The following is a 15354-nucleotide window of genomic DNA, read 5'->3' as shown; positions in this document are numbered from 1 at the left end:
CTCAAACTCCATAATATCAATAAATATTAGGCGTGTGTGTGTAACACAGTAATTCAACATACAAACTGCTGCTCTTTTGTCATTGTATGACTTTTTATTTTCTTTTTAATCAAATGAAAATTCTATACATACTGTTAATATTGATTTTATACTGTCTGTCAGCATAAATTGTGTCTGTCTGTCAGTCAGTCAGTCACACAGCCACCATGTTTAGTGTCAAGCCTCCCCCCAGCACTGGGCTGTGGAGCAGTGCAACTGGGTTTTCTGGAGTAATGGAGCTCCACCAAAACTTTTGGGATGAGCTTGAGCTGTGTTCGTGATCCAAAACTAATGGTCAAACATAAGTACCTGATTTCACTTATGTTTATGTATCTATACAATAATTAGCTGTCTACAAACTTTTGGACATGCATTTACATGTATGTCTGAATGCCTATTCAGTGTAATCAAAGCACCTTCAGAAGGAGACATTTATTGATTTTTCATTTCCATGTTGTCTCAATTTTGACTCCCAATTATTTCCTGAGTTTGGCATTAATGACCAATGCTGACGAGCAGAAGAGTCATAATCAAATTATGAGAGAGAGAGAGAGAGAGAGAGAGAGAGAGGGAAAGAGAGAGAGAGAGAGAGGGGGGGAGGAATGGAGAGCGATTTTAGCAGCTGTTCAGATCAATTCAGAGCAGGTGGAAGAATATTGTTTTCTTGTCTGCGGGAGTAATTCAAGTGGCTGTGTTCGGTATGGGATTTATGGATTTCTTCAGGGATTTTTTCCTGGGTTTCTGGGATTATGAAACACCAAAGATTATGGTGGTGAAGAACAGGACACTGGGTGTCATTTACAGAACTGTACAATTTCTGGTAATCACGTATTTCATTTGGTGAGTATTTTCATATTCTCAGTGAACAATGAGATTAAATAATTATGGTTCGTATTATATATTCACTGACATTGGGCATGTACTCATATGTGTACACATTCATATGATGGCTACATGCTTAAGATCAATGAACATTAAATGTAAAACACAGTTTTTCAGTTCTGTAAATCCTGTAAATGTGAAGAATCTCCAAAACAGGGATAAAATCTTATGCTGGTGGGGACTTACACACAAAAAACCCCACATATGTATTATTTCATATTTATTTGGCCATACATATGAGAACCAATGAACATAACATGGACAATTATGGTATTTCTGTTGTTTTGATTCAGTGTTCCAAATCACTGAATTTTAATTTGAAGTAATATGATGTTTAAATTACACATATAATATATTATATATATATAATGCAAGTTAATGCATTAGGTCTTTGTGAACCATTCTACTGGTCAATCCCTTGTGAAATTTATACTCAATGTAAAGAGCACCTGATGTGTTCTAATTGGAAAGTTTGGAGAAAGTAGATACTTGGTTTTCTTAGTGACACATGTTATTATGAGCATGTGCAGCAGGAATGGAAATATATTATATTTCAGTTCTGTAGTGAACAGACAAATCTAAAGTACTCAGATGCAAACAAATGCTTTAAAACTCACTGGAGGGTGCATCACATTACAACAATGACCTAAAACAAACATCAGGAACTGTGGTTTTCAGTGTCACAACATTTTAGCCTCTCTGAGCATTTCTGAGCAAAAAAGATGCTGAATAGATTAATCTCAGAAAACAAATATCCTTCAGGGAGACTGCACACTATGCATCTAGTAAAAAACAAATGTGTAGTATGGGGTCCATATGATGTACTTTGGACTCCTTTGGGGCATTTTAAACTCTCTTAATTTTACCTCAGTCATTAATCATTAAACAACAAAATAGAGTTTCACTCTTTAGACACACCACTCTTATAAAGCACCAAAAATAACAGCAATCCCTTGTGAAGAATATGTAATCATGCTAAATATGAGTGAGTTAAATGTCAAGGTCATGAATCTTAAGTAATTTAGATTTTAAGTTCTCAAAACTGCAGTGGTGCACCTGAAGTGCCAAATTTCTGTGAGTAGGAAGAGATCACTGATTGTTTAAATTTGAATTGCCAGTCTAGATCAGTTACATCTGCACAGATATTTCAATAGTTAAACCAAACTTGCTCTGAAAAATGTCCATTAGTAGATAAATATTTAAAAATAGTTTGCTATTCAACACTTTCGATTTGGCCAAATTTTTAACTGCTATTTGATGATGTATTTATTTCAAGAGAAATAAAGAGAAAACCTTATTTACTGCATTTGCAATCCTCTATAAATAAATCCTGAATGCCAGTAAAGGTACATTTAATCACACTGTAATATTACATAAATATTTTGTATCATTACTGCTGATACCCATAAAGATGTTAAAATACAGTAGAACTAGATATTGTCACTGTTTAAACAAAAACTTGTTTGACCAAAAAAGCAACTCTATATGATGAGAAAAAACAAGTTTTTCTATTTATGTATGTTAATGTAACAATAGAATGTTTTAATAGAATTGTAACTTTGAACCATTTGCATTGAAATATATTTCATTAAAATTGTGACAAAGTGATTTTGGGTACACTTTGGACCACTGTGTCCAAACAGGATACAGAAAATGAACGAATGAACGAATGATAGAATATAAATGGCAGATAGTATATTTAATAATACTAAATATTAAATAAATTAAATATGTTAAAAATGGAGATATAGTGATTTGCTCTGCCAGTATAATGACAGACTCGCTTGCTGAGTGGTCTCCTTATGTCAGACAGGGTCCAAAGTACTTATTCTAAATGAGTACAGATGTATTAATGGCTGCTTGAAATAGATAGGTGAAGTTATTCAGTGCTGCTATGATGGATGGAATAAAGATGTTCTGAAAGAGCAATTCAATAATAAATTTAGTTACTGAAGATCTTCAGACAGCCATTAGTCTGAGAGCGAGTGATCCTCTTTGCTCATATCATAAGAGACATGAGAAGCTCTGAAACACATCAATAAGTGTAACATTTCCTGCACGTAAAAAAGTGTATATATACAGCTAGTGGCATTGGCACAAGTGGACCAGACACAGCAGTGCTGCTGGAGTTTTTAAACACTGTGTCCATTCACTGTCCCCTCTGTTAGACACACCTACTTCATTGGTACACCTTGCAGATATAAAGTCAGAAGTCTCAGTCCAGCAGTGACCCTGAAGAGGTTTTAAACTCCATCAGCAGCCCTGCTGTGTCATATCTACTTATGCTAACACGACATGTTAAAACACAACCACTACATCAGTGTCACTGCAGCACTGAAAATGACACACAAGTCAAATTATACCTGCTCTGTGTTGGTGTTTTGAGAATCCTCCTGACCATTGAAGAAGAAGGTGAAATTGGGTAAACAAAGTATGCAGAGCAACAGATGGACTATAGTATGTAATTGTAGAACTAGTTCTACTGTAGGGTACTGTAGTGGAGCTGAGAGAATGGACAGTGCACTCTTAAAAATAAGTGCTACAAAGAGTTATATGAAAGATGCTATAGAAGAACCACCTTTGGTTCCATAAAGAACCATGTTTGTTTAAGACATATGTACCTTAAAGCTTGCTTTGTGCACAGGGGCATGGTCATGTTTAAACTGGAATAAGAATTCTCCAAGCTGTAACATATTTGAAACCATAAATCTTTGACAGTGTCCGTATATACTATAGCATGAAGCATTTAGCACAAATTTCCTTCACTGGAATCAAGAGCATGAAAACGAGTACAGACCAAAGCCACATTCACCTGCCAGACTGCCAGATCATGACGCATGATACATCGCTCTTCATCAGTTATACTTTTACAGTGCTGGTTTTGTCATCTTTCTTCCCACACAGGTATGTGTTTATCAGCCAGAAGGCTTATCAGGACATTGAGACACGGCCAGAGAGTTCAGTCTACACTGAGATGAGAGGAGTAGGCGTGCTGGGAGACAGCATACGAGACACTACAGAGTACGTCAGACCATCTGAGGTGAGAGAGAAGAGAAATACAGATTTTAAAAGAAAATTAAATCATCTGTAGTTCTTTGCCTGTTACAGGAGCCATCAATCATTGAACAGGTTTTTGCTCAACAACTTGTAGTGTTACCATGTTTCTGATTTTGGATATGCTCCTCAAGTAATATGACTCTTGGAGATATTTGTGTCAAATGATAAAAATAAAAGCAAGTCTTACACTCAGTATTAATATTTGTCTGACAAACTCTTTTAATTTCACTAGCTTTATGTTGCACTAAGTTATTTAAAAGCCTTTAGAAGCCCAATTATCTCCAGCTTCCATCCATTCATATATGTTTATTTCTCAGGGTGGTGATGTCATCAGCACAATATTGAGCAGAGAGGTGACACACAATCAAAGACAGGGAAAATGTGCTGAGGTCAGTCCACACACACTCCATGGTTCCAGCAACATTACGTATACTACCTTAATTAATTCTAGCTTAAACCTAACCCTTATCCTAAACTCTACTATCTTATCTTGTAACAATGTTTGTTATGGGAACATGATTATTTTTGCCTAAAAAACAAATCCTCATAATGTATGTATATAAACATATTTTGGTCCCCACAATGTTTTATAATAAATATATTGCAATGTAATCATACAATTTACAGTTAATTGTTCCTCTCAAAATTGCTCAAAATTCTAATTCAAATTAAATAATTGCTTTTACATTTGTAAATGGTAGACTTCTGTTGATTTGAATGCTTGATTCAAATGGATATTTTGTATCAAGTTTGAATTGTTTCATGTGATCATGCAACCTTTGTGTCAAAATGATAATTCAATGATATTTATTATAATATTATAAATAAAAGATTATTAAAATGTTATTCACGTAATATGCACCTTATTCGAAAAATGTTTTTAAATGTTTTGTTTCTACTTATATCGTGCTGCTGTAACATTTTGTTGTATAGAGGAGCCAGAAGTACCCCATGGTTTAATGAGAAATGGAAAATTATAAATAGAAGCTGAGCTCGGTTTGCATTTTCACAAGCTTCTTGACACAGACTTAGCCCAGTATTGATGAAGGTGTTAAGTGTAGAGGCTCTGTTTCCCCTTTAATATTTGAATTTTTCTAGCGTGATGCTGAGTTTAAACTTTTTTTCAAAGGCATTGTCACTGTGTGCATATGCATGTTAGGTGAATAGCATTTTAAAAGAAATGTTGGACTATGGTTTTGACAGAAATGTTGCCTAATATGAAGCATGTTAATTCAAATTGGGAAATGCTTTATCATTTAAATAAAGATAATATAGATACCCATGAAAAATTCAAATTGTAAATGTAAATGAAATTATTGAATCTGAATTTTAATTTGCAAGTATGTGTGGAACATTGAATTCTAATGTAGGATTACATTGCTATTTGGCGTATAATATTTTAATTTTAGTTTTGGTACTGATATGCTTCTATATGATAGGTCTTTGCAGTTGTCATGTAACCTTATAGATGATGATCTACAGTAAAGAATTAGTACTTTGTCTGTTATTTCAGCATTACAATGTCCCCAATGCAAACTGCACAACAGATGCTGACTGCATTAAGGGTGAAATGGACTTTGATGGTCATGGTAAGGATTTGAGCTCAAATCAGAAAAGCTCTGAAACATAGTGAAACATCTGTTTATCCTCAAATACTTGAGTAAATCTTAAATGATCATTCTGGTGAATGGTGCTGAAATGAATACTCCATAAATATTGTGGATTTTAATAATAGGTCAGAGAACTGGACACTGTGTGCCTTACTACAACTACACCTTCAAAACATGTGAGATCAAAACCTGGTGCCCCATTGAGGATTTTGCAGCAGTGAGGTGATTATATCTTATTTGGTCCATTGGTTTATTGTAGATAATCTTAGGCTCAGGTTTCATTGCAGTGGAGGTTTTAGGAACAAGGAATTGTAAAACCTTAAACAAAAATATGGCTATTTTAATTATACAAAATGACCCATGTGCTCCCTCCAGGGTGTATTCCCGCCCTGCGCCCAGTGATTCCACGTAGGCTCTGGACCCACCGCGACCCTGAACTGGATAAGCGGTTACAGATAATGAATGAATGAATGAATGAAAATGACCCATGTGTTTTTAATGTTACTCACGTAATGCAGAAATACTGTTGAGTATGAAGAAAAGGGTTCCTTGGTCCTTTTTTAAAAAATAAACCCTGTCCTTTATGTGGCAGTGTGTCTGAAATTATTTAAAAGGTGGAGCTTTCTGTGATGTAGCTCCCAGAGGCATTAAATACGTCAGATATCTGGTTTCTATTAACACCAATGTGAATAATTGTGACTGAGTTTGTACAGTTTGTATAACATTATTTAGCATAAAAGTTAATGGTTGAATTATCTAGATATTCGTAAGTTTTGTACATTTTCTTCAATTTCAGCTTTTGTACTTCTACATTGTATTTGTTTTCTGGGAAGGTTGTTTCAGACTTAAGTGATTATTCTGCTTATACAGTTGTATGGGTGCTGTGTACTCTAATATCACTGCTGAGTTCTTTCATGTCCATTTCCCCTGTTCCTCATAGAGAACCACCACTAGTGGAAGCCGTCAATTTCACAGTCTTCATAAAGAATGCCATTCACTTCCCAAAGTTTAAAGTGCTCAGGTGAGTCCATTTCTTCAGATAACATTTACCTTCCATGGTTCTGTACTATGCACACTATATGCAACCTGGAGGTTGTGGGTTCAATTCCCGCTCCGGGTGACTGTCTGTGAGGAGTTGGTGTGTTCTCCCCGTGTCCGTGTGGGTTTCCTCCGGGTGCTCCGGTTTCCTCCCACAGTCCAAAAACACACGTTGGTAGGTGGATTGGCGACTCAAAAGTGTCCGTAGGTGTGAATGTGTGTGTGTCTGTGTTGCCCTGTGAAGGACTGGCGCCCCCTCCAGGGTGTATTCCCGCCTTGCGCCCAATGATTCCAGGTAGGCTCTGGACCCACCGCGACCCTGAATTGGATAAGCGGTTACAGATAATGAATGAATGAATGACTGAATGCAAAAGGAAAATTATTAATGGATTTCCTAAGGATCAGGATCAGTGTATGTTATGATGGCCTTAGCAGTTTTAAAAGGATAAGGAGATAATGACAACATATAATAATAGGTTTAGCATATCATGCAAAAATATTTACTATAAATATATATTTTGTTCCTTCTTTAATTTAAGGGTGAACATCAAACCAAGGAAACCAAAGAAGCTACTTAAGTGTTATTATCACCCAAAGGACAACCCATACTGCCCTGTGTTCAGGCTGGGTTATATCGCTGAGCAGGCCCGTGAGAAGTTCAGTGAATTGTGCCGAACTGTAAGTTCATACACAGCCAGAAAACTGACATTGTTGTAATATTCAGTACCTTAAAGAAATACAGTGTAATTATTGGCTTTTTTGTCTCACACACACACACACACACGCAAACACATACCTTCTGTGCTGTGGGTATCGCTAATTAACATCGGTCATGACCAGCTCTCAGGGCTACTTGTGATAAACACACTCCAGCACTCCCGCAATGTTAAGGTTGGGGAATGTGTATTTTTTCATATACAATGAACCATGTCATAAAGTGCAACTTTCATGGTACTTTAGCCATTTCTACCATACAGGAACAGACAGAAAAACACGTATAACCAGATTCAATGTTTAGCGGTAAAAAGTGAGCTAATCCGGCTAAAGTTAGCAGGCACTACCACTAGCCCTCGTTAGTCAGCAACTCTCAAAAACCTGATTATAACACTTCTTCAACAAGACTTATTAACTAACACATCAGCATGTGCATGTGTCAGAATGTGCAACATCTTGTTATTACCTACTAGTCCAACAAGAAGAATGCATCTGTCTTTTGTATTGTCAGTCTCAGCTCCCTCCACTGAGTAAAGTCAGTCGAATGCTAAGTCTTCTATGATGCTCTCTTTCTTTCTTGCTCCCTCTGCCATAATGTCCACACTATTCTCCCTATTACATGTCCGAGGGGCATCAAAATAATTTGGAAACTGTCATTTTAGGGCAGCATTTCTTAAAGTGCGAGGAATGCCCCACTAGTGTATTGTGTAGGTATTGCTGGTGGGAATCAGAAGAAATAAGCATCTTTCTGCCTGACTTTATTAATGCCTTTCTATTTTGCGAATAAAGCTTACTCAATAAAAAGCACCTACTTACAATGGCTTCATTAATAGCCATTAAACATACTTAAAGGACATTAGATAAGAGACCAAAAATGTGTAGCTTGCCTGGAACCAAAATATGCTTTTTCCCCTGCTTTTTAATTTGAAAACCTTTATTTTGAAAATATGTCACCGAGATTAACATGTTTTGGCAGTGTTTATAAAGGTTTATAAAGTCAGTTTTTACCAGGACTGGACTTGAGGTCAGTAACGAGAGCACAACAGATAACCATGACGGCTAATTGCAGTTATGAAAGCGGCTAAATAACTTTTAGGGTAACAGAGAAGGATCTGGGAGTTAGTTCATTTAATTAGTAGGCCAGTTTTTTGAGGATCGAGGATCAGAACACCAGGGTCCCCGCCCTCGGCTGCCACCCAATCCACAATGCACCAGACCCTGATTACTACCTCTCCCATAGGTGGTGGGCCCATGGGAGAGTGGACCCATGTTGCTCCTTCGGGCTGAGCCCAGCAGGACCTCATGAGTAAAAGTCCGACCACCAGGTGCTTGCCAAGGAGCCCCTCCCCCAGGCCTAGCTCCAGGGTGGGGCCCCGGTAACCCTACTCTGGGCAAGGGAAGCTGTGTCTCTGTTGTTATTTTCTTCATCTGAGTCTTTATGGATCACTCTTTGTCTGGCCCATCACCTAGGACCAATTTGCCTTGGGAGACCCTACCAGAGGCTATTGCCCCCGACAACATAGCTCCTAAGCTCACGCAGGGATGCAAACCCCTCCACCACATTAAGGTGGTGATCCAGGGAGGGGGCTCAAGGCTCTGGATGTTGTGGGGCTGTCCTGGCTGACATGTCTGGCAACATCGCGTGGACATCGGGGGCAGTGCCTCTGGATGGGCACACTGCTGTTGTGGTTCCCCTTTTTAAAAAGGGGGATCAGAGGGTGTGTTCCAACTACAGAGGGGTCACGTTCCTCAGCCTCCCCGGTAAGATCTATGCATGGGTACTGGAGAAGAGAGTCCGACTGATAGTTGAACATCAGATCCAAGAGGAACAATGCGGATTCCGCCCCGGTCGTGGAACACAGAACCAGCTCTTTATCCTCGCTAGGATCCTGGAGGGTGCGTGGAAGTTTGCACAACCAGTCTACATGTGTTTTGTGGATCTGGAGAAGACATTTCACCGTGTCCCTCGGGATATCCTGTGGGGGTGCTCTCGGAGTATGGGGTACTGGGCTCTTTGCTACGAGCTATCCAGTCCCTGTATAAACAGAGCAGGAGTCTGGTATGTATGGCTGGCAGTATGTCAGACTGGTTTCCAGTTAGAGTTGGACTCCGAAAGGGCTGCCCGTTGTCACTGGTTCAGTTCATAATTTTTATGGACAGAATTTCTGTCCCTTAGAGACAGGGTTAGGAGCTCGGACATCCGGGAGTGACTTGGAGTCTAGCCGCTGCTCCTCCACATAAAGAGGAGCCAGTTGAGGTGGTTCGGGCATCTGGTCCAGTTGCCTCCTGGACGCCTTCCTGGTGAGGTGTTCCAGGCATGTCCAACTTGGAGGAGGCCCCAGGGAAGACCAAGAACACATTGGAGAGACTACATGTCTCCACTGGCCTTGGAACGCCTCGATATACCTCCGGAGGAGCTGGAAGCAGTGGCTGGGGAGAGGGAGGTCTGAGTTTCTTTACTCAGACTGCTTCCCCTGCTACCTGGAGTCGGATAAACGGTGGATAATGGAATGAATGGACAGTTTTCTGTATTTGTGAATATTTGAATATTGACGTTAATGTTTCACCTACTGTTATAATGTTAAGCTACTGATTTAGAGATAGAAGTTGATGTTACTTAAATAAATTTGAAAATTGTAAACTTACATGTGTATTTTATTACCATATTTTGGAGCGATATGGTATAGTTGGGGCATGGAAATTCCCCTTCGTCTGAGGTGGGGAATGATAGATAAATTTTGAGAACCACTGTTTTAGGGTAAAAGTACTACGTATTGTTCCATAAATTAGGGAACATAAGTGTACCCCCATTCTATTAAATAGCAGATTTTAAAATTGTGTTGATTTCATATGCCCATTTAATCTCCAGGGCTTCTGGAGAAGTGAAGGTTATGTACATTTAGGGAACACAACTGGAATTTAAAATCGTACCTTGTGTCATACCTTTAAGGTTACACTGTTTGTACCTTTAGTGACAATAATGTATCTCCACTGTACCATTTTTCCAGCGTGTATACAGCAGCTATGCTTATCTGGAACTTTACTGACATCTACCCTTAAGACGGGGCATCAGCTAGAACACATCACCATGAGTGGCAAATTACTGACCACTTTTATTATTAAACCTTTCCTTTGTAGCTTCATTTTCCTGGTGATCAGTTAGAGACCATAGTCAATATGTTGATGCATAATTTCTCTTAACAATTTTCTTTCAGTTCACTGGTCAATTTCTGACCACACAGTCACCCTTGGCTGGATTTGTTTGTGTGGTGTACCATTCTTAGCCTTGAAACAGCCGATATACCACACAGTACGATGTCAGCACCACTGAGCATTGGCGACCACCTAAATAATATACAGCCTACAAATGTCCTGTGGGAACTAACCATTAATGTACAGCAAATCATGACTGCATATGGTGTAGTAAAGTGGTACTAAAAAGTTTAAATAAAGTGGCCATTGGCTGGTACTACTTATATTGTACTTGCATCATTGTAGTATAAGACATATGTTTTGTGATAATTATTGTCATTTGCAAAGATTGGACACATAGATTACCTACATGTTTAAATTTAGTGAATGTTAATGCTTTAATATGTTTGGGAAAACCCATTAAACGGCAACAGATGCCTACAAATTTTGCACACATCTCTAGGTAATGAAGTGGCCAGTGAATGGGGAGATGATATGATGTTTGCTGTTTATTGAACAAAACCAGGTAACAATGTGACTGATTGTTTTTAGGGTGGGGTGATTGGAGTGTTCATCAACTGGAAATGTGACTTTGATGTTGACCCATCAGCATGCATTCCCAGCTATTCCTTCAGGAGGCTGGACCTCAAGAAAAACCTGCCCAACTCTGGTTATCATTACAGGTAAAGAGGATCCTATCTTTCATATCCACATGCCTGCAACCATGCCAGTGGTCCAATTTTAATATTGTATTATATAAAATCAGTAGGTACTAACGATTAATTTGTAATAGTTTCCTTAGTATTTTCAAAAATATATTTTATTTTGTTTTCAAGACACAACACCAAGATAGTATGTATATGTTGTAATTAAGCATGAATTGTTATACATATAAGAAGAAACTGACTCTTGCACTGAAACATACTTTACATATTATGGCAGTAAACACAACTTTTGGAAACAGATGGAAGGGGGTTAATTTTTACTCAATTTGTTTTCCCAAACAATCTACAATTTAGATGTTCTAGTTTACTGAAATTTTAATCTGAAATCTTGGGGTTGAGAATATAAATGAAAATAATGTTGAGTACATTAATATTTACTGAATAATAAATATGTATTTTAGTGCTGAAATGTTTAGGTCTGAATTTGAGTAACTGAGTATTTTTTGTTCATTTTTTTCATTTCATGTCATGAAATAAATATGTTTAAAATTTTAGAAACCTTAATTTTTTCTGAGAAACAGAAGTGGATCTTTTGTAGCATTGCTTCAAGAATAATTTATGGTTAAGTTTATAAGACAGTGTGCGATTCTGTTCTATTCATTTAACATATTTTATGATTTTTTTTGGATATCACTGATGTCATTTAGGTTTGCCAAGTACTACCTCAAGGATGGTGAGGAGTATAGAACACTCATAAAGGCCTACGGCATTCGTCTTGATATTATTGTGCATGGACAGGTAAGAAAATAAATATGATGTTATGAAGCTAAAATAGAAATGTTGGTTGTTAGTTAACTGATTATTAATTTTACTATTTTTATCTCAGGCAGGCAAATTTAGTCTTATTCCAACAATAATCAATACAGTCACAGCAATGACATCAGTGGGGATAGTAAGTGTTTTCTGGGTAATTATATATATATTTATAATTTGGTTAATTGATGTTGATTTTTAAACTAAGCTTCCTCTCTCTCTCAGTGCTCTATCATCTGTGACTGGATAATGCTGACGTTTATTGACAAGAATGAAGTCTACAGTGAGAGGAAGTTTGATGATGTAGGTGAAATCCAAACACAATAAACAGCCTTGGACAAACTGCATGCTGACATCTTTACACCCTTACCTGGAACTATACTGAAATGTCAATAAATATTATGCAAAAGTAAAATATCAGGGTTTATTTAATTTTCAGTCAACTCCTTAAACAACAGCTGAAAAAAAGTTCACTATTTACTGAACATTGACCATGGCTTTATTACAGCTTTTGTTATGGTATTGGAAAGAGGTACTTGGAGTTACCACTCAAGTTTAGTTGAGGGATATAAATGTGCAAAGGTGAGTTGTGATGATTTTGTCAGGATTGAAGGATGCAGTGGTTAAAGCAGCAGTGGCAGTCACAAAAGCAGGAAGGAAGTGAAACCCACGAGTGGCAATGCAGGAAGCCAGGAGCTCAGGGATGTGGGAAATCAGAGCTAAGGGATGTGATTTGGCCAAGTACAATGCAGAAGAGCAGGCCTTGGGTCAGGTGATTTGTGGAAAGAATTTAGTAAGGCTACATCACAAGAGCGAAAGCAAATGATGACTAGATTTATTTGCGATCAGAAAGAGGAGGCACAGTGTGCAACAGCAGCGTCACAGGCAAAACAAGGCCAGTGGCTTTGCTGGGAGAATCTAGAGAAGAGGAAGATCACTTGGCAAGAATTGTGGGCAATGGAGGCAAGTCATATTAAGTTTTTGCTTGGAGCAACTTATGATGTCCTTCCAACTCCACAAAATCTTGGACAGTGGGTAGGTGAAGACCCTAGTTGTAGATTATGTACAGGGGTTGGCATGCTGAAGCATATTCTATCAGCTTGTTAGGTTAGTTTGTGTATGATTATAATAATTTTCTGGAGACTTGCTTAGCCATGCAATAGTTGAATATTCATAAAAAAAAAATTCGATGAACTTAAATAATCATGTTCATGCCACATTGTATGGTATCATTAATATTTTTTCCTTTTCACCTTTTAAACACAGGCATCTAAGGAGTCCAATCCACCAACAGTAACAGAGATCACGCTCACAAGCTTTGGTTCCATCCACTCTGACCTGTCAGATGGAGTTCCACTCTAAGGCCCCACCCGGTTTGCTCCACATAATGCTGAGGACTGATCCCATGCAGCATGTACAACATTGAAAAGGAAGACAAAGCCGAATATTTTTGTGTAATGGATTGACAAAAATGAATGCACTGAAAATGTATCCTGTGAAAAAAATTTAATGGACATGGATCATAATCTGCACCCATAGTTGCAGCAAAATCCTGAAAATGCTTTGGTTCATTTGGGCTTCAACTCACAGCATCCAAATCTACATTTCAATTAATATTATTTCCAATAAATATTATTGATAAATATTGATCATGTTGTTGCATGTTTGATTCAGCCTGTCAATATGTAAGCTACAGCGACTGTATGTCTGCACCTATGGTAGATGTACTGGAATTATTTTTCAGTAATAATGTTCAAATTAATAATTTTCAGGAGATATATTACACTAGTATAAAGTGTATGTTAAAAGTGATGATGTATTCTCTGAACAAGATAACAGCACTTTTATGAGTCACTCTGGATAAGAGCACCTGCTAAATAATTCAAATGTATATGTAAAGAAATATTGTCAGAAAACAGGACTATTTTTTTTTTTTACCAAATTAAGCTCAGGCAATTATAAGAAAATAGGTCTGATAAAAGATTGTGTCCATGTTTCCACAATGCTGAGAGTCTGAAAGGATTTGGAACAGTTGTGCAGTTCATTAAGCAGATATGAAAAAATTGGAAAATATTTTGTTGTTGAGGATCTCACATAAGCCTTTGTCAGATATATTTTCTTTTGCTGTTCCTGACAGAGAAAAACATAATTTATGGTAAATTTTTCTGTACCATAATTATGGTACGTGTCTGATATTGAATACAGGCAAAACTAATTTTCAAGAATCTGTTCAGCATTTATTCCAACATTCCAAAATGTTAAAGTGAGTTCTGAATTAAAAACTGCAACTACATGATTAAACTCCAAACTGTCTTTACCCTATAAGCATTGCTTTTCCGAAAAGTGCTTTGGTAGATGGGAAGACAAAGATGAGGCGTCCCATCGGAGACCCACTATGTGGACCTTAATGTGATAATGATGACTTTCCTGTGAGATGGGCTTTTGAAAATGAGATTGAGGGGGAGGAAGGCTGCATCCACCCAGGCCCTTCCTCACTGTGATTAATAGCATCCCATTGATTTTTTTGAGGTTTACAGATCAGCTTTCTAAGATATTGCTTTTTTGGTTTTTACCACACCTCTTTAGATATGGCAAGAGACTGAAACCAGATCCAAGATAAAGACAGAGAGACTGCTTTCTGCTGGGTTTAGTTTCTTCAGAACCTCACTTGTGAAATATATCTCCATTTAAACCCAGGCAATTAGCAGATATTTGTGAACACTTATTCCACTGTAGGTTTCAGGAAGATCAACATTTTAAATTATTAAAAAAAATCTAAATAATTCTATTTTGAAGACAATATTAATGTTTTTTTTTTTTTTTTTTTTTAAATGAACAATCTTGTTTCCTAGCTGTTGATTTTTGATGTTCTCATAATTTGATTCTACCAAATTAAGTATCCTTTTCTTAACCCAACATACAAAGACTCACATAAATACCATTTTTTGTTGGGGCACAATTTCATCATTTCGAAAGTTAACTACTGCAGGAAATAAACGAAGCTCAAATATTTCTTGCTATATTACTAATATAACCTTAAGCACTGTTCAATACAGACAGAAATGTGAATATTTAAACACTGAATCACAGAAGCACACATGCTATCACATAACCAAAGCATGCCATGTAAGCCCCAGTAAACCACTATCTGAAATGTCTCCTTCAGGTTATATTACTTGTACTAAATTCAGGCAGACCCATCAGTTTAAACCTAAAGCATGACTCATCATATGGCACCACTATCATCTGAGGGAAAACAAGGTTATGTAGAAGTTGGGTTACAGTAAAACTAATTCACACAGCTGGACTTAAATTCAAGTATAAATATTGATGCTTTTCAGATG

The 15354-nt window shown here is 37.4% G+C and overlaps 1 protein-coding gene across 1 annotated transcript; it reads left to right on the top strand.

The window, feature by feature from the left end:
* Window positions 1-739: 739 nt before the first annotated feature.
* LOC136679194 (P2X purinoceptor 2-like) lies at window positions 740-13593 on the top strand. The gene is made up of 12 exons (XM_066657581.1): window positions 740-879; window positions 3826-3961; window positions 4296-4367; window positions 5492-5567; window positions 5714-5810; window positions 6529-6609; window positions 7166-7304; window positions 11085-11215; window positions 11905-11995; window positions 12084-12149; window positions 12236-12313; window positions 13277-13593. Exons 1-12 carry the CDS (start codon window positions 740-742, stop codon window positions 13370-13372), a joined length of 1203 nt encoding a protein of 400 aa, XP_066513678.1. The 3' UTR covers window positions 13373-13593.
* The last annotated feature ends 1761 nt before the right edge of the window (window positions 13594-15354 follow it).

This window comes from Hoplias malabaricus, chromosome Y (assembly GCF_029633855.1).
Source record: "Hoplias malabaricus isolate fHopMal1 chromosome Y, fHopMal1.hap1, whole genome shotgun sequence".
Classification (NCBI taxonomy): domain Eukaryota; kingdom Metazoa; phylum Chordata; class Actinopteri; order Characiformes; family Erythrinidae; genus Hoplias; species Hoplias malabaricus.
The sequence above is the reverse complement of the archived record's forward strand: the minus strand, read 5'-3'. Positions and strand labels throughout refer to the sequence as shown.